At 43.1% G+C, this 22,107-nt stretch overlaps 1 protein-coding gene across 1 annotated transcript in view; it reads right to left on the bottom strand.

Annotated features, from left to right (window-relative positions):
* Nucleotides 1-18,585, bottom strand: part of rgs11 (regulator of G protein signaling 11) — a 136,250-nt gene extending 117,665 nt beyond the window's left edge. Inside the window, exons 1-2 of the mRNA XM_073060567.1 lie at nucleotides 18,473-18,585; nucleotides 17,962-18,055 (exon numbers count right to left, since the gene is read on the bottom strand). Coding sequence (XP_072916668.1) covers nucleotides 17,962-18,055; nucleotides 18,473-18,532 — 154 coding nt within the window. The 5' untranslated portion in view covers nucleotides 18,533-18,585. The remainder of the gene's footprint in view (nucleotides 1-17,961; nucleotides 18,056-18,472) is intronic.
* Between the last annotated feature and the right edge of the window lie 3,522 nt (nucleotides 18,586-22,107).

Here is a 22,107-nt window from a genome sequence, read left to right as displayed (position 1 = left end):
TGCATCAATGGGCCATTCATTCCATCACAATCTCACCTCTGCAGGAGGACAGAGGCCAAACTTGCCGGTACAGTACAATACTGATATCACGTGTAAGAATGTGATTAGGGAGAGTTCTGAGCATGCGCAGAAATGATCCAAAGATCTGGAAGCATGGCCCTGTAAGACATGTGTGGTTGTTGTTGTTGTTAATTAGAAATTCTATTTCTTCCAGAAGATGTTTCTTTATTAGTAACCCACGGTACATACAAATATAAAAGAGCACAACATGGCGCAACCGAGGATGAGAAGTGACCTGGTAGAAGTGTTCAAGATAATGAGAGGCATTGATCGTGTGGATAGTCAGAGGCTTTTCCTCAAGGCTGAAATGGCTAGCACAAGAGGGCATAGTTTTGAGGTGCTTGGAAGTAGGTACAGAGGAGATATCAGGGGCAAGTTTGTTTTTTTAAAAAAATACAGAGAGTGGTGAGTGCGTGGAATGGGCTGCCAGCGGCGATGGAGGCCGAAATGACAGCATCTTTTAAGAGACTCCTGGATGGCTACATGGAGCTTAGAAAAGTAGAGGACTATGGGTAAAGCCTAGTTAGTTCTAAGGCAGGGACATATTCGGCACAGTTTTGTGGGCCGAAGGGCCTGTATTGTGCTGTAGGTTTTCTATGTTTCTATGATCACCAAATATCCTCAACTACACAGTTAATTATATAAAACCTGGAAAAATGGATTTGATAGCTTTATAATTTTGTATTCGCCTTGATTCAAGTGCTGTAATTCAATTAATAAGTCCAGAGTCAATAAGCATTTTCACTTCAAGTTCACAATGTTCCCACCATTGCTCCTCATTCCCCCTGTGCCTGTTAGACTAATGTTTGAAAGAGTCCAGAGAAACTCAGTGATATGTAGAACGATGCTCATTGAGTCAAATCACAAGGGGAGTTGGCATGTTGGTGGAAATACTGCATCAACTGTGGCCAAATGAGGATTAATGAGGCATGATCAATTGAGGTGCTGCTGGTGGGGAAATGGGGTGGAAGGTGCTTGTGGGGTAGCAGACACAGAGCACATTCCTTAAGGAGACCAAATAGTCCACGTACTGACAAAACTCTTAAGTTACCCTGAGAAGCCTCAGACACTCAAAGCCTACTTGTGTGAATAAAATCCCGGAAGCAGTGTTCAGTGTGCACCCTACACCACTGCACAGGTCTGGAGTCTTGCTGGGTCAAAAACACAGACTGCAGATGGTAAGTTCTATTTCTTGTGCAGGAAACAAAAAACATTCCTTTGCAATTTTTCATTGGAATTAAATTGTGCATCACTAAATTGTGCAATCAACTTTGTGTTGGTTGTGTTTGATAACGTCAGGCCTTCCTTAAGATGGCGCCAATAAGTGGCGTCATTCTGCACACAGTTCCAATGGGAATCAACAAGTATTCCCATTTCCGACTACTGCAGCTGAAATCCAGTGGCAGCCACGGGTACTTCAGTTAAGCAACATCATTTGAAGATTTAAACAAAATCTACTGATCCTCAAAAATCAATTAACCTTAGACAGCAGATGCAAACAACAAGCGCAGTTCCCCTTTAAGAAAATAGAAGCCAGGAGACACTGGCAGAGCTGAGCACCATCATCAGCAGTCACAAAACAGCGCACCCTGATGTCTTCCTGATTATTGCAGGCATTTCAACTAGGCCAACTCAAAGACTCTGAACTACCACCAACATACCACCAGTGGAACCACAGGGAGCCAATACACTTGACCACAGTTATACCACCATCAGGAATGCTTACTATGGCATCTGATATCCACACTTCTGATCCTCCGAGTAGCTGGCTGCACTTATACTCCAACATATAGGTAGAGACTAAAGACTGTAGCACAAGTGGTGAGGACCAAGAACTTATCATTAAGGGGAGTAGAGGAGTGTTTACAGGACTGCTTTGTGTTAATAAACTGGACAATATTCAAGGACTTATCTTTGAACCTAAACAAATATATCACAGTTGTCACTGACTTTAAGATCTGTGTGCACAAGTGTGCACCTTTGAGAACATAGCAGACATAACCAAACTAAAGCCATGGATGAACCAGGAGATTCATAGTCTGCTGAGGGCTAGATCTGTGGCATTCAAGACTGGTGATCCAGAACGGTACAAGTAGTTCGGGTACGATCTACAAAAGGCCATTTTAAGAGCGAAAGGACAATTCCGATTGAAGTTAGAGACAGAATCAGATGCAGGTCGGTTTTGGCAGGGTTTGCAGGTCATTATTTCCTGAAAAGTGAAACCTAAGATCATGAATGGCTGTGATGCTTCACTTCCAGATCAGCTCAACACTTTTATGTATGGTTTAAAAAAAGAATAAAACTACATCTGTGCAGATGCCTGCAGCATCTGGTGACTCTTTGATTTGTCAGAACATTTTTCCAAGAGGGTGAACCTTCAAGGCATCAGGCCCTGATGGTGTACCTGGCAAGGCTCTGAAAACCTGTGCCAATCAGCAGATGGTAGTATTCAAGGACATCTTTGATCTCTCACTGTCAAAGTTTCCCTCCTGCTTCAAAAGTGTGGCAATCACACAACTGCCCAAGAACAGCAGGGTGAGCTTCAATGACTATCGCCCAGTGACACTCAGATCTACTGTGGTGAAATGCTTTGAGAGGTTGGTCATGGCTAGAATCAACTCTTGCCCAAGGAGCTGGACCCATTGCAATTTGCCTTTGCCAAAATAGGTCTACAGCAGATGGAATCTCACTGGCCTTGGATCAGCTGGACAACAGCAATACCCATGTCAGGCTGTTGCTGTTTATTCAGTGTGCAATTCAATCATAGCCCAGTTCTAATCAACAAGTGCCAAAACTTGGGCCTCTGTACCTCCTTCTGCAACTGGATGCTTGACTTCCTCACTGGGAGACCATAGTCTATGTGGATCAGAAATAACTTTGCTAACAATCAACCCTTACACACCTCAAAGGTGTGTGCTTAGCCCAGAGCTCTACTCTCCCTACAACCACGACTGTGTGGCTAGACACAGCTCAAACATCATAAATTTGGCAACGACACAACCATTGTTGGTAGGATTTCAGATGGTGACGAGGAGGAGTACAGGAGCAAGATAGATCAGCTGGTTGAGTGGTGTTGCAGCAACAATCTTGCACTCAGCATCAAGACCAAGGAATTGATTGTGGACTTCAGGAAGGGAAAGTTGAGGAAACACTTACCAGTCATTAATGGGAGATCAGTGGTGGAAAGGGTGAGCCATTTCAAGTTCCTGGGCATCAGCATCTCTGGAGATCCATCCTGGGCCCAACATACTGATGCAATTATAAAGGAGGCACAAGAGCAGCTGTATTTCATGAGGAGTCTGAAGAGACTTGGTATGTCACCAAAGACTGTCATAAATTTCTACAGCTGTACTATGGAGAGCATTCTAACTGGTTGCATCAGCATCTGGCATGGAAGGGCTACTGCAATGGATTGGAAAAAGCTGCAGGAACTTGTAAAACCAGCCAGTACCATCATGGCCACTAGTCTCCCCAGCATCAGGAATACCTTCAGAAGGTGATGCCTCAAAACGCAGCATCCATCATTAAGGACACCTACCACTCAGGACATGCCCTCTTCATGGCCTACGGTAGGAGACGAGTTATACAGCTCTTGTTACATGCACATGCAGTTCAACTCTGAGTGATTATACAGAAAGTTTGTTAATAACTCATCTCCTTCTACCTTAGGCCACGAACTTATCAATCACCCCTGCTGTGGACACTTTCAGGAGGTCAAGATCCATATGCTCAACCGTTGGACTAAGTGTGTAAATGTGGGGGGGGGGGGGGGGAAACTATGTTGAAAAAGAAATGTGCTAGGTTTTCTAAAATTGACTCCTTCTACCTTAGGCCACAAACTTATCAATCACCCCTCGTAGCTTCTTCTATCACCTTCCAGCTTGTATTCCCTTGTCCTCCCAAGCCTCATACCCTGGCTTCCTCCCCCTTCTTTCCAGTCCTGATAAAGGGTCTCGACCCAAATCGCTAACTGTTTGTTCCTCTCGACAAATGCTGCCTGACCTGCTGAGTTTCTCCCCCACCCCTCCATTCAGTAATATGCAAATGAAAATGTGACAGCATTAGGTAATAAAATAAAGAAAAATGCCCATTGCAAAAACCTGCGATATTTTGAGCAACTGAGAATAAGAATCCAAAGTTAATAGTAGAAATAGGAAATAGTAAATAAGCAACTGCGGGCTTTCAAGGTAGAGATGGGTTAGGAACCAATCTAGCATATCCTCGAGATGAGGAAGGACAGCCGAAGATCTTTGTGGCACTGGAAATAGAGGGCAGAATCATAGAGGAATATTCCTGGCAAATAAGATTACAGAATCCTTGAGAGAACAAAATTGGGGGAAAACTGAAAAGCTTGAAGAGGAAGTTTAAGAGATTAGTGTATAACAAAGATAATCTGAGATTATTTTCTAACCACAACCAGCAATAGGAAAATCAAAATAAAAAGGCTCCTGGGCAACAAAATTTTTAGAAAAGGAAAAGGCTTCAGTGGAAGCAGCTGCTGAGTATCTTGTTTTGAGGAGGAGTGTAGCGGGAGAAAGGATCTGTCTCCGTACAGTCTGAACAAATGGTCAAAATCCACAACCTGCTGTCACAGCAGGAGTTCCAGCCACAGTTAAACGGTTGACATTTTGGGCCAAGATCCTTCATCAGAACTGTTCACTATTTTCCCATAGATGCTGCCTGGCCTGCCGAGTTCCTCCAGCATTGTGTGTATGTGCTGCTTTGGATTTCCAGCATCGGCAGAATTCCTGTGTCCATGATACAAAACTAGGTGGCAGTGTAGGCTCTGAAGATACAAAAGTGGCTTCAAGAAGATAGAGGCAGAAAGAGAAAGATCACAGAGAATGGAATATAAATGCAAGGAAAAATGTTGGTTGAACAAAATAGGAATGTTGAACTTTTATTTGGTGACAGACTGCAAAGTTTTGGTGCTCAGAGAGGCTTGGGTGTGCAGCTAGTTAACAATAAGGTGCAGTTAATTAGGGACGCAAGAGGATGACTACATGGGAGATCTTACTGACAAAGGTGAGATGTTATCTGAAATATTGAGTACAGATATAGTCTCTCCCCCTCCACCCCCAAATATATACTTGCAATAGACAGAATGCAGCAAGGTACACCAGGCACATCTCTGAGGGTGGATTTCTCATGAAAAAATATTTGATCTATGCTCTTGACTTTAGGAGAGTAAGAGCCAATCTCATTTGAGACATACAGTACAAGATTCTTACAAGGCTCAGTGGGGTAAATGCCTGAACGAGTTCCCAGGCTGGAGTAAATTAAACCAGCAGCTACACTCAATAATTTGTGAATTCATAACAGCTATGAGATTTCCTTACACAAAGGGCGACAAATCCTTGGTATTCCCTATCCATTATATTTAAGACAGATTTATAGATTTTAAGATGAAAACAATTAAGTATGGGACTAGTACAGGAAAGTGGTGTTGTGGATCAACCACCATTTTATTAAATGGAAGCTAAAGTCAGAGATATTCTTAATCATTGAGGGCTTTGACAGAGAACGGAGAGTCACAGGAGGTCATGAGTTTAAGATAATTAGCCAAGAATCCAGATGCAAAACAAGCAGGAAGCAGAGTGACTGTGACGAGGTGATTTTCACAGTAGAGGGTTGCAAAGTCAAAGTGGAGTTTATTGTCCTATGCAGAAGTCCACTGTCCCTGCAGACTTCAACACCACCACTATTATACCAGTGCTCTAGAGCCCGACAACAATCTGCCTTAACTACCATCCAGTGACACTGACCTCAACAATAAAGTGCAATTAAGCAGGTAGTCATAAATGGCATTAAATCCTGTCTTCCTACTATGTTTGGACCGTACCAGTTTGAATATCCCCCGAGCTGGTCCACTGATTATGCAATCACCTCTGTTCTCTGTATTACTTGGAGAATGGCATCCCCCATGTCAGAATGCTTTACATCAACTTCAGTTCAGCATTCAATACAATAATTCCTCAGCAGCTGTCGGAGCTAAACCACTGTCCTCGTTGGGTCAACACCTCCCTCTGGAACTGGATCTTGGACTTCTTGACTGAGGGACCTCAGACACTACATTTCTCGCTCTATCACAGTGAGCTCTAGCACCACCCCCGGGCTGTGTGCTCAGCCCACTGCTATTCACACTACTGACACATGAATGTGCTGCTAGATTCAGCTCTAACCACATTAAATTTGCTGATGACACAGTGGTTGCCCTCATGAGCAACAATGATGAATCAGATGAGGCAGAGCATTTGATGGACTGTCGTGCACAACTCGAATCTCAACGTAGACAAAACTAAAGAGACGATTGTGGACTTCAGGAAGGTGCAGGCTTATCACTCCCTACTCTGCATCAGCTGCTCCTCTGTGGAGAGAGTCAGGAACGGCAAGTTTATTGGGGTATACTTCACAGATAACCTCATCTGGTCCCTCAACATTACCTCTCGGCAGGAAAGCACAGCAATGCCTCCATTTCTGGAGGAGATTGATGAAAGCAAAGCTCCCCACCCCAATTCTATTCAAGCACGTTCAAGAGAGACCTCACCAGCTGTATCACTGTCTGGTATGGGAATTGAAAAGCATCTGACTGCAAGGATCTCCAATGGATTGTGAGTGCTGCTGAGAGAATCAATCATCGGGGTCTCTCATCCACACACCCCCAATGTAGGACACACACACAAACAAACACACCACACAGCGTTTGTAGAGTGCGCAGCATTATCAAGGACCCTCCCCTCCATCTCAATCTCATCAACCTCCTACCGTCACACAGAAGGGACTGCAGTATAAGAACAAGCACTGTTAAGCTAGATAACAGCTTCTTCCTCCAGGCTGAGAGATTTCTGAACACCCTGCTATCACCCAGTACTCATCATTTATGACAGTGCTAGTAATGCTGTATATTTAACTATGTCATACATGCACTATGTCAACTTGCACATCTACAGAATACTGTACTTCTATACATATACACATACAGTCTTGCTCCTTGGCCCCCTGAGGAACGTTGTTTCATTTGGCCGTATACATCTGTACAGTTGAATGACAATAAACTTGAAGTACGTGCATCCACAGGTGCAATAAAAAACTTACTTGCAGCAACATCAGAGGCATATAGAATCATACAAGCTACACTAAAACCTAAACACATACACATTTACAAGAAAGAACGCAATTAGAACAAATAAAGAGTCCATTTTCAAATAAAGAGATCATGATGTTATTCAACTGTAGTGATTGGGGCTTTGCCAGCTGGTTCAAGAACTGAATAGCTGAAGGGAAGTAGCTGTTATTGAACCTAATGGTGTGCAGCCTCAGGCTTCTGTACACCCTGCATGATGGTAGCTGTGAAAAGATGACAGCCGAGTTCCACTTTTCTTCATACAATTTTTTTCCCCTCTCACCTCTTACAGGTGATGTGTATGTGTTTTTTTCCTGTCAATGTCCTGTCTTCTCCCAGAGGCCTGGGAGCTCAAGGGTTGGCACAATATCCTTGCTGACCCTTGTACTGCACTCTTCTAGACTGAGGTCTCAGATGCTGCTCCCAGGATTTGTTGGAGCCTCTCTCCCAGTCCAGGTGTCACAGCTCCAAGAGTTCCTATCACTGCCAGGATTACTCTGGCTTTAACCTTCCACATCCTTTCTATCTGCCCTTTCAAGCCCTGGTATTTCTCCAGCTTCTCATTCTTTCTTTCTTCCTGATGTTATGGTCATTCAGGATTGCTATATCCATTATTTCCTTCTGTTGCTTGTCCAGTATTATTATGTCTGGTTGGGTGGCCAGCACCTGCTTATGAGTCTGTATCTAGAAGACCCACAGGATCTTAGCTCTGTCATTCTCCACTACCTTCTCGGGTGTTTTCCATTTGGACTTTGGTGGAGTGCCCAATCAATACCTAAAGTTCCTGCACACAGTTACTGCAACTTGGATGTGCCATTCAGTGTATGCTGTTTCTGCCTGTATCTTGCACCCTGCTACTATGTGCTAAATGGTTTCAGTGGATCCCTTGCACAGTCTGCACCTTGGGTCCTGTCTGGTGTGATAGCTCCTTGCTTTATTGCTCTTGTACTCACTGCCTGTTCTTGTGCACCATCAGCAGCGTCTCTGTGTTGTCCCTCAGCCTCGCCACTGGCAGGACTTTCTTACGTCAGCTACCTCTGATATCTGGCAATGGTATTGCCCGTGCATTGGCCTGTCCTGCTGTGGTCTCTGGTCCTCTGGCTCTGTTTCACCCACTTCCATATACTCTACCTGCTGCCTGAGGTATTCTCCCAGCAGGTTGTCCTTAGTGACCATCTTCCTGAAATGCCCATAAAAGTTTCACATTTCTTCTAGGACTGTGTCTGTCCTCTTTTATTCTGGTGGTGTACAGTCACACTACGTTGGACTTTGGAAGGGATTCTCCATCCATTACATTCTGGGTCTTGATGTCAACAACTTCCAGTTCAGTCCTTGACCAGCACACTATTGTGGCTGGGTATCTGATGACTGGTAGGGCAAATGTGTCGATGGCTCTGATCTTCCCATTCAGCTTTTTGTTTAGTACCTGTCTCACTCTTTGGAGGTACTTGGATATTGCAGCCTTCCTTGTGTCCTCATCATGGCTTCCATGTATCTGCAGGACTCCCAGGGATTTGTAACTATCCTGTACATCTGGTATGTAGCCTTCAGGTAACTCAACTCCTTCAGTCCTGAGGAATTTGCCTACCATCCAGCTGAACTTTTCCAGTCCAAATGACATCCCGATATCTCCGCTGTACACCTTCGTCAGATGGATTAGTGAGTCAATGTTTCTTTCATTTCTGGCATACAGGAGGTGGCTGATGGTCACTCCACATTGAACCTCTACCCATATCCACTCTACTAGTGGATCCAGCTGGGGGGGGGGGGGGGGGGTTCAAGCCTATGCCAAACAGCAGTGGGGATAGTGCATCACCCTGGTATATTCCACATCTGATGGTCACTTGTTCTATTGGCTTTGAATTAACTTCTAGCATTGTCCTCCAACAGCCCATTGTTCTTGATGAAGGTCCATAGTCTTGTTGGCCTTGTAGAGAGAGACATCCCACTATCCATGTGTGGAGCATTGAGTCATATGTCTTCTGGTAGTTGATCCAGCTGTGCTGAGGTTGGTTTGCTTACTCTTGGAGTCACACAAGTGCTTTGATGACCAGTAAATCGTGCTTGGAGCCTCCAGTTCCATTACCAATCCTCGAGAAGGGTTCAGCAATTTACACAGATGTTATTTCAGGTTGGTGGCTATGATGCCTGATAGGAGATTCCATTTTATTGGCAGGCAGGTTATAGGCCAAGTAGCTTGATGGTGTTGCTCCTTTGTGAGGATCCTTCAATACGAGTACTGCCCTTCCTTGAGTTAGCCAGTCAGGGTGGGAGCCTGTTTCAAGCAGCTGGTTCATTTGAGCTGCCAAGCTGTGTATGTAACGCTGCTGGTTTCTTCAGCCAATAGGCGTGGATCATGTCAAGCCCTGGTGATATCCAGTTTTTTCATACTTGCTACCCATTGCTGAACATCTGCTCTGATGGTCACTGGTTCTTCCTCTGGGAGATTGCTGAAGCTTGCTTGTAGGTCTTTCAGCCACTGGTGTTATGTGATGCTTCTTTCTCCCATGTACTCTTCCAGCACTCAGCTGCTATTTTGGTTGGTTCAGGTACTGGCACGTTGTTGCTCTGGAACTGTGGGAATACTCTTCCTGGCTCTTTGGAGAGTGCATTTAGTCGCTTGGCCTCTGCATCCTTAATGTACGTCTGTAGGCTGGTAACCAGAGCTGTTAACCATTGCTTGGCATTTTCCAGGATGTTGACTACGGACATGCCCCTGTACTTCCTTGGTAGCAGAGATGAATATTTGGTCTTCCCACCCTTCTGCAGCTCAGTTAATCTACTGACATCTGCCCTTGTGGTTTTCAACTCGGCTTCCAATCATTGTCTCTTGGGAGGGGGGTATAAAAGTACTGTCCACTGTACTTCAGTTTGTATTCAGCATTTGTAGGACTGCTGCTGTGCCAGTTGCAAACGTGAGCAGCGCTTCACTGGCCGCCTCTGGCATGCTGTCGGATGGAATTTTAATCGCCAAGTCTGGCGAGCCTAGTTTGTTGATTGACAGATGCCAGTTTAGCAACGATTGTAGCAGCCAGCGTGGATATGCCCCAAGGTGAGGTTCGAACTTACATTTCCCCTGTACAAGGTAATGCTATTACCTTTGCACCATCTGTGAGTTGTGGAGGTGGGGTTTGAACTCGCATTTCCTGATCCTTCTCAATTCTGTGGTGATGTTGCTGAGGTGCATTGTGATTGTACGTCTTTCAATTCAAGATGTGATAGCAATCCTCTGTGACAATGTTTGATTGCTGGGTAACCTGTTATTTTTTGTGAATGTGGATGGTCTTTGTTGTTGCCGGAGTCCCCACATGCACTTGATGTATCCTCTTTCATGTGGGTTGCTGCTAAAGTAGCATTCCATTCATTCCATGTTTTCCAGTCTTGTCCATTTATGGAGTCCTGGGTTCAGGTTCTGGTGGTGGTAAGGGTCTTGGGCTGGACCCTCATGCCTATGCAACATCTGTCCTCAAGAACCTCTGGATGAGAGAGTGACAAGAACAAGAGTCATGCTGGCTTAGATATCACCCGGATTAACAAGGTCCGCGCCAATGATTGGGGAACTGGGACCATCTGGTGAGAAACTGGCTACTAGAACAAACCATAACTTAAATAAAAATACAATCATACACAAACTTATATTATATAAAATTTTGCACAATTTATTTTGTAATTCACAGAGGGTACAGTTTCAAAAGGAGCCCAAGAACAGGGTGATGCAGTACACATACATAGTTTATTGAATGTGGCAGAGCAAGTTGAGAAAACGGTTAAACCGGCACACAAAGTCCACAAGAACAAGACAAGTAAGCCTTTATAAAATAGTGGTTCGATTATGATTGAACTATTGTGTCTGTATCTGGATGCCATAACTGAGGAAAGTTGGAAAGACATTATGGAAGTTGCAGCAGAGGTTCACGAGATAATTCTCAGGATGTGTTGAGACTGGAAAGCTGGGATTCTGTTCCTTGGAAAGTAGATTGGATCTGATAAAGTCATGAAGGATATAGAAAGATCAGATGGAGAAACTCAACCACTGTTACACCACCAAAAACCCTTACTGTGTCACCCAATCCATACCTGAGCACGTCTGATCACCTGGCTGTACTTCGAGGCCAGTAAAAACCACAACATTGGTGGTGAGGAAGATGAATCTATGGCTGAGAGGCACAGAGGAGTATTTACCTGCTGTCACCAACTTCATGACCTGTGTGGACCAGTGTGCGCCTTCAAGGACATACTTAATTTTTCCCAAACCAGAAGCCCTGGATGAATCAGAAAGTTCATAGTCTGCTGAAGGTAGATATATGGCCTTCAAGGCCAGCCATACAGAATCCCAGGTACAACCTTTCAAAAGCCATCCTGGGAGCAAAAATTCAATGCCACGTGAAACTATAGACATAACTGGATGCATGACAGCTGTGGCAGGATCTGCACGCCAGTATTTCCTGTAGTAAGATCTATCAGCTTAGGTGGCAGTGGTGCTTCTCTCTCCGATGAGCTCAATGCCTTTTATGCACAATTGGAAGAAGAATATTAGCCCTCAACTCGGCAGAGGAGTTATTGGGGCACAGTCTTGATGGTGTTTCCGTAGCAAGCTATTCTTGTTTTTGAGGACGAGTTGCTAGCTCGACGCTCAACCCGACTTGGATTCAAACTCAGGAACCTTCACTCCAGAGTCCAGTGCTGTTATTATTGTGCCACCAAGTGGGACAATGCACAATTGGGAAGGGAGAAGAATAGTACACTCATGTGACTCCCCATACCACTTGGCAATTCCAGGATCATCATCTCAGAGGCCAACGTCAAAACATCCTTCAAAGGGTGACCCTCACAAGGCATTAGGTCCCAGTGGTGTAGTTGGCAATGCACCTGTGGTGACCAACTAGCTGAAGTATTCATCTTCAATATCTCATAGCTGTGGAATGAGGCTCTAAAAGGCATCAAACATATCAGTGCCCAAGAGCAGGGCAAGTTGCCGCAATGACCATCACCTAATAGCACTCACATCTACTGTGATGAAGTGCTTCAAGAGCTTGGATACAAGTAGAATTGACTCCTGCCTGAGCAAGGACCCGGGCCTGCAGCAATTCACCCCTTTCCAAAGCAGGGATCCAACCGCCTGTCCCCTCAGCTTGGGAGCACCTAGACGACAGCAAAACACAATTTATCAATACAGCTCAGCTTTCAATCCAAGCATCCCCTCAGTATTAATCACCAAGCTACTAAACTTGGGCCTCTATACCTCACTTTGCAACTGAATTCTTGACTTTGTCAGTGGGAGACCACAGTCAGTACATATCAGTGATAACATTCCCTTCTTATTAATAGAAGCCCAACTCAGAGACATGCTCAGTCCGCTGCTCCTCTTTTTACTGTCATGAATGTGTGGTGAAACACAACTCAAACATTATCTATAAACTCACAAATGACACCATTCTTGTTAGTAGAATCTCTGTGAAGAGATGTACAGGAGTGAGATACATCAGCACTGATGTATCAGTAACCTCACACTCAACCTCAATCAGCAAGACGAAGGAACTGTGGTACATGCACCAGTCCTCACTGGGTCAGCGGTGGGAAGTGGGAACAACTTCAAGTTCCTGATCTGTTCTGGGCTCAACACATTGATACAGTCGTAAAGGTGGCACAACTGTTGCTCTACTTCATTAGGTGTGAGGGCATTTGGTATGACACCAAAGATCCTGAAAGTTTCTACCGATGTGTAATGGAGAGCATCCTGATCGGTTGCATCACAGCATGACAGAAGATCAGAAGAGGTTGCAGACTCAGCCAGATCTACTACAGACTCTTTTCCCCACTATCAAGGACATCCTCAAGAGGCTGTGCCTGAAGAAGGTGGCATCATTGAGGACCCTCACCATTCAGGATATGCCCTTTTCTCTTTTCTACCATTAGGAAGAGGGACTGGAGTGTGAAGACCCACACTCAACAATTCAGAAACTGCTTCTTCCCCTTCAGGTTTCTGAGAAGTCCCATGAATACCTCATTTTTTGCACAAACTATTTTTGTAATTCATTGTAATTTTATGTCTTTGTACTGTCCTGCTGACGAAACAAAAAATTTGGTATCACATTCTGCGATATTTCACACAGAACTTTGATGATCTGGGAGACACTAAGGAGAGTGGAAACAACACCAAAACCTGCAGAAAGCAATTTGAAATATTTTTGAAAGAGCTACTAACTTAAAAGAAATGAGGTTTGCACTGGCCAAATGACCCCCTACTGAGCTGCAAGAGCCTGAGTCTTTTCTACAAACCTAGAAAGATGAAATTAATATTTTATCCTGTACAAGGAGCATCACTGGATAGCAAACTGATTACATTCACAAAGGCAAGGGGTAGTCATTAGCGATAGTAGCTGTGTGCATGGTCAAATCATTAGTGGAACCCCACAGTGATCAATGTTGGGACCATTACATTTCTCAATCATGATTAACGATATGGATGAAAGCACAAACCTCAAGAATGCGGATGATACAATTATGTGCTCAGAAATTAAGAGCAAAATCAAACGAGTTCAGTGAGGGTTTAAATGACCTTCCTTCAACATAAGGTCAGTGGTCTGATAATAGCATTTACTCTGTTAGCTTCAGTTGTAGGTGCAACATTCAGTCATCAGGGTCCTCCTCATATGAGAACAAGGAAGACTGAAATCAAGCTCTTGCTCAAGATATTGATCTGGTGTTCCCACAGCAATTCTGCTTTCCACAACCTATATCTGAACACCTGCAGTTTTAGTGTTTGTATGTGTATTCTGCAGGGGTGGAAGGATACTGGGGGAACGAAGATTAGCAGTCGAAAGGTAATTGCCATTTCAAACACTGCTAAAACCAAGAACTTCAACTAGAATATTACGGCTAAGAGAATTTCAATATCATCTTGAGATACACTTTTTAAAAAATGCAGGGACATTGGCAAGCATTTTCTGTGTGAATTAGATAGCTGATAACTAAGGACAAATCTTGAGTTGCTTTGGAGCGAATCAGTAGGCCTGATTTCAAGATAAAAATGCTTATAACATTTCATTTATAAACATAAAATGTGACCAGACTTTGATCCAAACACAATGCGTGGTTTCACCTCACAGCTCTAATCACCAAGATGCCCACATGGCAAAGGCAGGCACTGTGATGTTAAATTTGACTGATGGGTTAGTTGGTTAAAAAGGTGAAATCAAATCCTTAGAACATGACATAGGAAAAGAAAGTGTAGAATACTTGTGGGTAGTCAAGAAATGGCAAGGGTAAAAGGACCCTGATTTGAGGCTTCCAAAGAGACTGTGAGGAGGTCAAGTCAATGGGTATATTTAAAGCAGAGGTGATAGGCTCTTGATTAGCAAGGGTATCATACTTTAGGGGGCGAAGGCAGGAGAATGGAGTTAGAGGGAAAATAAGTTGGCCATGATCAAAATGATAGTAGACTCAATAGTCCAAATGGCTTAATTCTGCCCCGTGTCTTACAATTATGAGACATCCAGAATTACATACAGTACTTCAAAAATGGTACAGTATAAGCAAAATTAGTGCCACTATTCTGACTGCTAGGTTAAGCATATTGTTAATACAAATCAGAAGCAAAATTAGGCCCTATAACACTCTTCTGAGTTCAAAGAGCACTTAACAAAACCAACCATAAGTTTCCTAATGTAAACGTATGCTTCCATCAGGAAGGGTAACAAGGGCCATATTTATGAAAAATCTAGCATGTGTAGACCCAATGAATGCTGATAACATTAGACATTGCTATCAACATGAATGGAACTGATAAAACACTACAAATCATGTCCTCTTTGCCCCAGTTGTACATAGGTTCAATTACATGGAACAACACATCAACATCATGCAGTTTAACTGGTGGATTATTTCTTTTGGCTATTGCTGAAATGCTTACACATTTTAAGTGGTTTTCCTGCACCTTTGGAAGCTTTGACTGACCAAAAGAAATGGCTTTCTTGGTACCAAGATTCAAAGTAAAATTATCATCGAAGTATATACACGTCACAAAATACTACCCTGAGATCTATTTTCTTGCAGTCTATGCTGATTCAGGAGCCTGATGGTTGAAGGATAATAGCTGTTCCTGAACCTGGTGGTATGGGACCCAAGGCTCCTGTACCTCCTTCCTGATAGCAGCAGCGAGAGCATGACCTAGATGATGGGGGTCCTTGATGATGGATGCTGATTTCTTGTGGCAGCACTCTTCGTGGGTGTACTCAATGATGGGGAGGGCTTTTTCTGTAATGAACTGAGTTGCATCCACCACTTTTTGTAGGCATTTCCGTTCTTGGGCACTGGCGTTTTTATATCAGGCTGGGATGCAACCAGTCAGGATACCACAGAAGTTTGTGAAAAGTTTGAGATGACATACCAAATCTGCACAACTTCTAAGAAAGTTGAGGGACTGCTGCGCTTTCTTTGAAATGGCATTTTTACGTGCTGGTCCCAGGACAGATTCTCTTATATGATAATGCCCAGGAATTTAAAATTATTGACCCTCTCGATGGACTGAATGACCTAATTCTGCTCCTACGTCTTATGGTCTCTCTGCCGTCGATCCCTTAATGAGTACTGGCTGCTGCCCCTCCACCACCAATTTACTCCTCCTGTAGTCAATAATCAGCTCTTTGGTTTTGCCGACATTGAGGGCAAAACCATTAATTGTATGGCACCACAACCAGAATTTCAATCTCCCTCCTATATGCTGATTAATCACCACCTTTGATTCAGTCAACAGTGGTTATGTTCATTATTCAACATTCATTGTTTTGTGACTCAAATGTTTCTGGATACGGTCAGTATTACAAATGGATCTTTGCATTGTGAATTACTGAGAATGGGCTGCAACCAGCTGAACAATGAAGAGGAGAAAGGAAGAGCTCTTAGCAATGCCCCTTCTCATAATAGACAGCACCACCTTTGCCACAGGAGCCAAAATATGTAGTCAATCTCCTTTAATTAAAATAATTTTGGTCTCCTACTCTGGGCTAGTACCTCCTACAAGACAGGAACTGGAGTGTTTCATTCAGTGTTGTACATTATATTTGGGTGACAACACTTAAGGTTGAATAACTTGAAAGATGTCAGTGGCAGGCTTTCAAACAATGCCAAGTCTGAGAGGGTGGGGCAATTCAGATGAATTTTAGGTTTTGACCTCCTGCAAAGTAAAAACTTGAGAAGTACACAAGGCTTGTGATTCTGCTGGGTATGGCATTTTGAAGACGAATTATTAAACATGGAACTTGTATGACCCAGTTAAGCAACTTCTTGGGATGCCAGAATCCAACCTGAAATTTGCTACTGTGTTTTAAAGTGATCGCAGGAGATACTGGAGCAATAACAGAAAATACTTGAAACTTCCTGGAGGTTAGGCAGTAAAGGAAAGGAGACGTGGTTCCTGTTTCAAGACAAGGAATAGTCATCATAACAAGCTCTACAGATGGACAAGGAGGACATATTAAATGTCTGTGATAAGGTGCAGACCAAATCCAACTATGGTTTGTACCTTACCAGACATTTCCCATTTTCTCCAACTGAAGGCATTTTGCTTTTTGAAAGCTTTATATGGGTTCTTGACTCGAAATATGGACTCTGCTTCTCTCTACTAAGTCTGCCTGACCTGCTTCCAGCATTTTGGGATTCCTCTCCACCTCCCCAACACCCCAATTCCATTCAGCAGCAAGTTTTGCAACACACAAAATGCTGAAGGGCCTTGACCTGAAACGTCAACTGATTACTCTTTTCCCATACATGCTGCCTGACCTGCTGAGCTCCTCCAGCATTTTGTGTGTATTGCTTGGATTTCCACCATCTATGGATTTCCTTGTGTTTGGGATCAGCCATTTTTCTTTGCCCTAATAAGGGTCAGCATTCCAGAAATCTATTGCACCACAATAGACTTGGTTTAAATGTGTTCCTTCTCGTAATAATTCTGATAAACATAAAATAAGCAAGTTATTCTTATGAATGTTGGGTCTCTAATTCTATGCAGCTGCAAGCTTTGCATTGCACCTTCATCACAAGCTCAACTTCCGACTTTAAGACTCCAACCCATTGTTGCAGTTAATCATTTACCGGAAAACTGCATGTGTAGATAAATGCAGTTTTTAGACCCTTTAGCAGAAATGAACTGAAAATCTGAAAGGAGTTTCCAACTCTGTTAAACCTCAATTGTCTCCTTGAGCCAGCTTCTTAAAGAAAAGTTTCAAGCCCACGTTTCAACACAAATTCCTTCAACATAACTACAATAACAAAACCGTGCCAGATCTACCGACCTGTTCAATAGTGGAGGAAAAGCCATACTTTAAGATGCAACATACATTCATGAAACATCGTTATATTTTATTGATTTTTCTTCATTTATTGAAGTAACAAGAAAATTAAGGAAACCAACAAGACTCTACATTTCAGGTTTTATTTTACAAAGCCCAGGATTAGCTTCACCCCTCAGTTTACAAACAGATCACTAGATCTTTCTAGAAGTTAACTCAATTTTCATTTCAATTTAATCAATCAAGTTGACAATTAGATAACTTCCAAAAACAGGGAAGTAAATTTGCTCACTCCATCACCACTCAGCGATGATGTTGGGATTCATCCCAATTACCAAGCCACTAAGAGAGTTTGGAACTTTTCCAAATCACCTGTGAAAAGTGGTTACCTTGCTTAGAGTAAGAGATAAACAAGCTGCCCCAGGCCACCTACAGTGAAATAATAGTTGGCCCCGTTTCTAGTCCGAATTACTTTACTGAATGTCTTACCAGTCATTGAATGGGGAATAGGAACAAGAAATCTTTGGATTCTCATCTTAATGCCCGTGTCGGGGTCTTGCATTGCCACTATCAAAGTCTCCATCTGCAAAGTAATATCATAAAGAGCCACATTAAAGTCTAATTCCCACTCTTGTACTCGGACATAAATAAAACACTGAACGAAGAGATTACACATTTTCTAATCAAAGTTAACCCCAGAGCAGAACGGAATCAATTCTACCGTAGAATTTACTTGTAATCATCCATTTTCACGCAGTTTTTTTTATTCGAGATCGCAGATCAAAATTTTGAAGCACAGAATTCCACATCCCGCCCCCATCCGTGGCAATCTCACTTTGTTATGATTGTTAACTTTTACCCATTTGCTGTAGCGACAGAAAATACAAGTTCTCGCATAATTTTCAGTTCTGCTTGCAAGGGTAAGTTCCACATTAAAGTAAGTTTGTGGTAGTGCTCTCCCTCTCCACTCACCCCCAGCCGGTCAACGAAAACCCCTTACCTTAGCCAGACATGCCATCTGCGCGCTGCCGAGGTGAGAGCCCGTGTTGTGTATTGTCATGGTGAAGGCGACACCACGGTAGCATCGCTCAGCTTCTCCTACTCCGCAGCGGCTCCCACAGAGTCTCCCCGGGATATCTCGGCGCCTTCTGCCAAACCACTTAGCAGCTGGCTGCCCCGCCTCCCCTCCCTGGGCGGGTCCCACTTAAATCATTTATTCCTACCAATTATTCCATGTCCTTGCCGTCAATCACTCCAAATACCCCGACCAGGAAACCACGGACCTTAAGTTGATAGTTTCGCTTGAGAGGAAGAATTTTATTTTTTTATGAGAATCATTTGAAGCTGGGGGGGAGGAGGTAGAGAGGGAATATTTAAAAGAGGGATATTTTTGTTCAAAGTCGATTTAATTGCTATATATATATATATATTTATATATACACATATATGCACAGGTGCAATGAAAACACTATTTATTTATTAAGATGATGTGTGGAATAGGCCCTTCCAGCCCTTTGAACTGCGCCACCAAGCAAACCCCTGATTTAATTCCAACCTAATCTCAGGGCAAACAATGCAGGACTGAAGGTGCGGTATTTAAATGCAGGTAGCATTAGGCATAAGGTGGACAAACTTGTGGCGCAATTAGAGATTGGTCAGTATGACATTGTGGGTACCACTGAGTCGTGGCTGAAAGAAGGCCATTGTTGGGAGCTTAACATCGAAGGATATGCATTGTATCAAAAGGGCAGACAGGAAGGCATAGGCAGTGGTGTGGCTCTGTTGGTAAGAGATGGAATTACTCCTTTAGTAAAAGGTGACATAGGGTCAGAGAATGTTCAATCTTTGTGGGTGGAGTTAAGAAACTGCAAGAGTAAAACAAAATCTTTATGGGAATCATATATAGGCCTCCAAATAGCAGCCAAGATGTGGGGTTGAGATTGCAAAGGGGGCTAGAAAAGGCATGTAATAAGGGTAATGTAACAATTGTAATGGGGGACTTCAATATGCATGGGGATTGGGAAAATTAAGTTGCTGTCAGATCACAAGAAAGGGAATTTGTTGAATGCCTATGAGATGGCATTTTAGAGCAGCCTGTGCTTGAGGCTATTTGGAGAAAGGCTATCTTAGATCGGGTGTCGTGTAATAACCCAGATCTTACTAGGGAGCTTAATGTAAAGGAACTTTAGGAGACAGTGATCCTAATACGATTGCATTTGTACTGCAATTTGAGAGGCAGAAGCTGAAGTCACATGTATCAGTATCACAATGGAATCAAGGGAATTACCAAGGCATGAGAGAGGAGCTTGCCCAGGTGAATTGGAGGAGGATACTGGCAGGGATGATGTCTGAAGTTTCTGGGAATAGTTCACAAGGCACAGGATAGAAATGTCCCACAGAAAAAGTTCTCATATGGCAGGGATAGGCAACTGTGGCTGACAAAGGAAGTTAAGGGCTGCATAAAAGACAAGCAAAGGGCATATAAGGTAGCAAAAGTGAGTGGGAAGTTGGGTGAATCAGAAACTTTTAAAATCCAACAAAAGGCAACTAAAAAGCTATAAGGAGGGAAAAGATGAAATATGAGTGAAAACTAACCAATAATATAAAGCAGGATACTAAAAGTTTTTTCATTTATCTGAAGAGTAAAAGGGAGGTGAGAGTTGATATTGGACCACTGGAAAATGATGCTGATGAGGTAGTAATGGGGGACAAAGAAATGGCAGATGAACTTAATGGGTACTTTGCATCTGTCTTCACTGTGGAAGACACTAGCAGTGTGCTAGAGGTCTGTGAGTGTCAGGGAGCAGGAATGAGTCTCATTGCTATGTCAAAGGAAAACATGCCAGGAAAACTGAAAGGTCTTAAGGTGGATAAATCACCTGGACCAGATGGACTACATCCCAGAGTCCTAAGAGAGGCTGCTGAAGAGATAACAGGTACACTGGTCATGATCTTTCAAGAATCACTTGATTCTGGCATGGTCCTGGAGGAATGGAAAATTGCAAATGTCACTCCACACTTTAAGAAGGGAGGAAGGCACAAGAAAGGAAATTATAGGCAAATTAGTCTAACCTCAGTGGCTGGGAAAGTGTTGGAGTCTATTATTAAGGATGAGGTTTCGAGGTACTTGGAGATTAATGATAAAATAAATTCAAAGTCAGCACGGTTTCTGTAAAGGTTAATCTTGTCTGACAAATCTGTTAGAGTTCTTTAAGGAAGTAACAAGCAGGGTGGACAGAGGAGAGGCAGTGGATGTCACTTACTTGAATTTTCAGAAGGCATTTGATAAGGTGCCACACATGAGGCTGCTTTACAAGATAAAATCTTATGGCATTACAGGAAAGATACTGGCTCCTCAGTTGAGAATGGCTGACAAGCAGGAGGTAGAAAGTAGGAATAAAGAGGCCTTTTCTGGTTGGCTGCCAGTGACTAGTGGAGTTTCTCAGGGGTCAGTATTGGGACCGCTGCTTTTCACATTGTTTGCCAATGATTTAGATAAGGCAATTGATGGCTTTATGGCAAAGTTTGCAGATGATACAAAAATAGGTAGGGGTAGGAAGTGCTGAGGAATCATTGTGATTGCAGCAGCCCTCATGCAAGACTCACAGAAGGTTAATTTACAGGTTGAGTTGTGGTAAGGAAGGCAAATGCAATGTTAGCATTTATTTCAAGGGGAATAGAATATAAAAGCAAGGAGATAAGCTGAGGTTTTATTAGAAACTAGTCAGACCGCACTTGGAGTATTGTCAACAGTTTTGGGCCCCATATCCGGAAGGGATATGTTGTGTCATTGGTGAGAGGACAGAGGAGGTTCAATAAGGTGGATGTTTTCTATGATAGAGTATCTTGAACTAGAGAGCACAGCCTCAAAATTGAGCGATGACCTTTTAGAACAGAGGTAAGGAGGAATGTTTTTAGTCAGAGAATAGTGAATCTGTGGAATGCTCTGCCACAGACTACGGTGGAGGCCAAGCCTGTGGGTATATTTAAATCAGAAGTTGATAGTTTCTTGATTGATCAGGGCATCAAGGGATATGGTGAGAAGGAAGGTGTATGGGATTGAGTGAATTCCGGAATCAGCCATGATGGAATGGCAGAGCAGACTTGATGGGCTGAATGGCCTAATTCGGCTCCCATATCTTATGAACAATTGACAATGAACAATTAGCTTATCAAGTGGTACATCTTTGGACCGTGGAGGAAACTGGAGCAGCTGGAAGAAAGCCATGCAGTCATGAGGAGAAAGTACAAACTGCTTACAGGCAGAGGCAGGAATTGAACCCCAGCACCTGTACTGTGCAGCGTTGTGCTAACTACTATGTTACTGTGCAGTATCACAGACGCATTGCACATTCTACATTCGCAGAGTTCACAAGAAAAATATAAATTGAACAAATATTACACATTTTTACAAGAAAACACAATTAGAACCAAAAAAAACAATTTTAGTGCAAAGAGGTCAGTGTTCATTATGTGGCGAATCTGTAGTGATTAGGATTTTGCTAGTTGGTTCAAGAATTGAATGGATGAAGGGATGTATATGTTTTTGAGCCCAGTTGTATGGGACTTTAGGACTTCCTCTTGGTCTGTACACTCTTAAAACCCTATTTGCAGAACAGACTTGGCTGTTGCTAG

This window comes from Hemitrygon akajei, chromosome 11 (assembly GCF_048418815.1).
Source record: "Hemitrygon akajei chromosome 11, sHemAka1.3, whole genome shotgun sequence".
Taxonomy (NCBI): domain Eukaryota; kingdom Metazoa; phylum Chordata; class Chondrichthyes; order Myliobatiformes; family Dasyatidae; genus Hemitrygon; species Hemitrygon akajei.
This window is presented reverse-complemented; position numbering and strand designations above follow the sequence as displayed.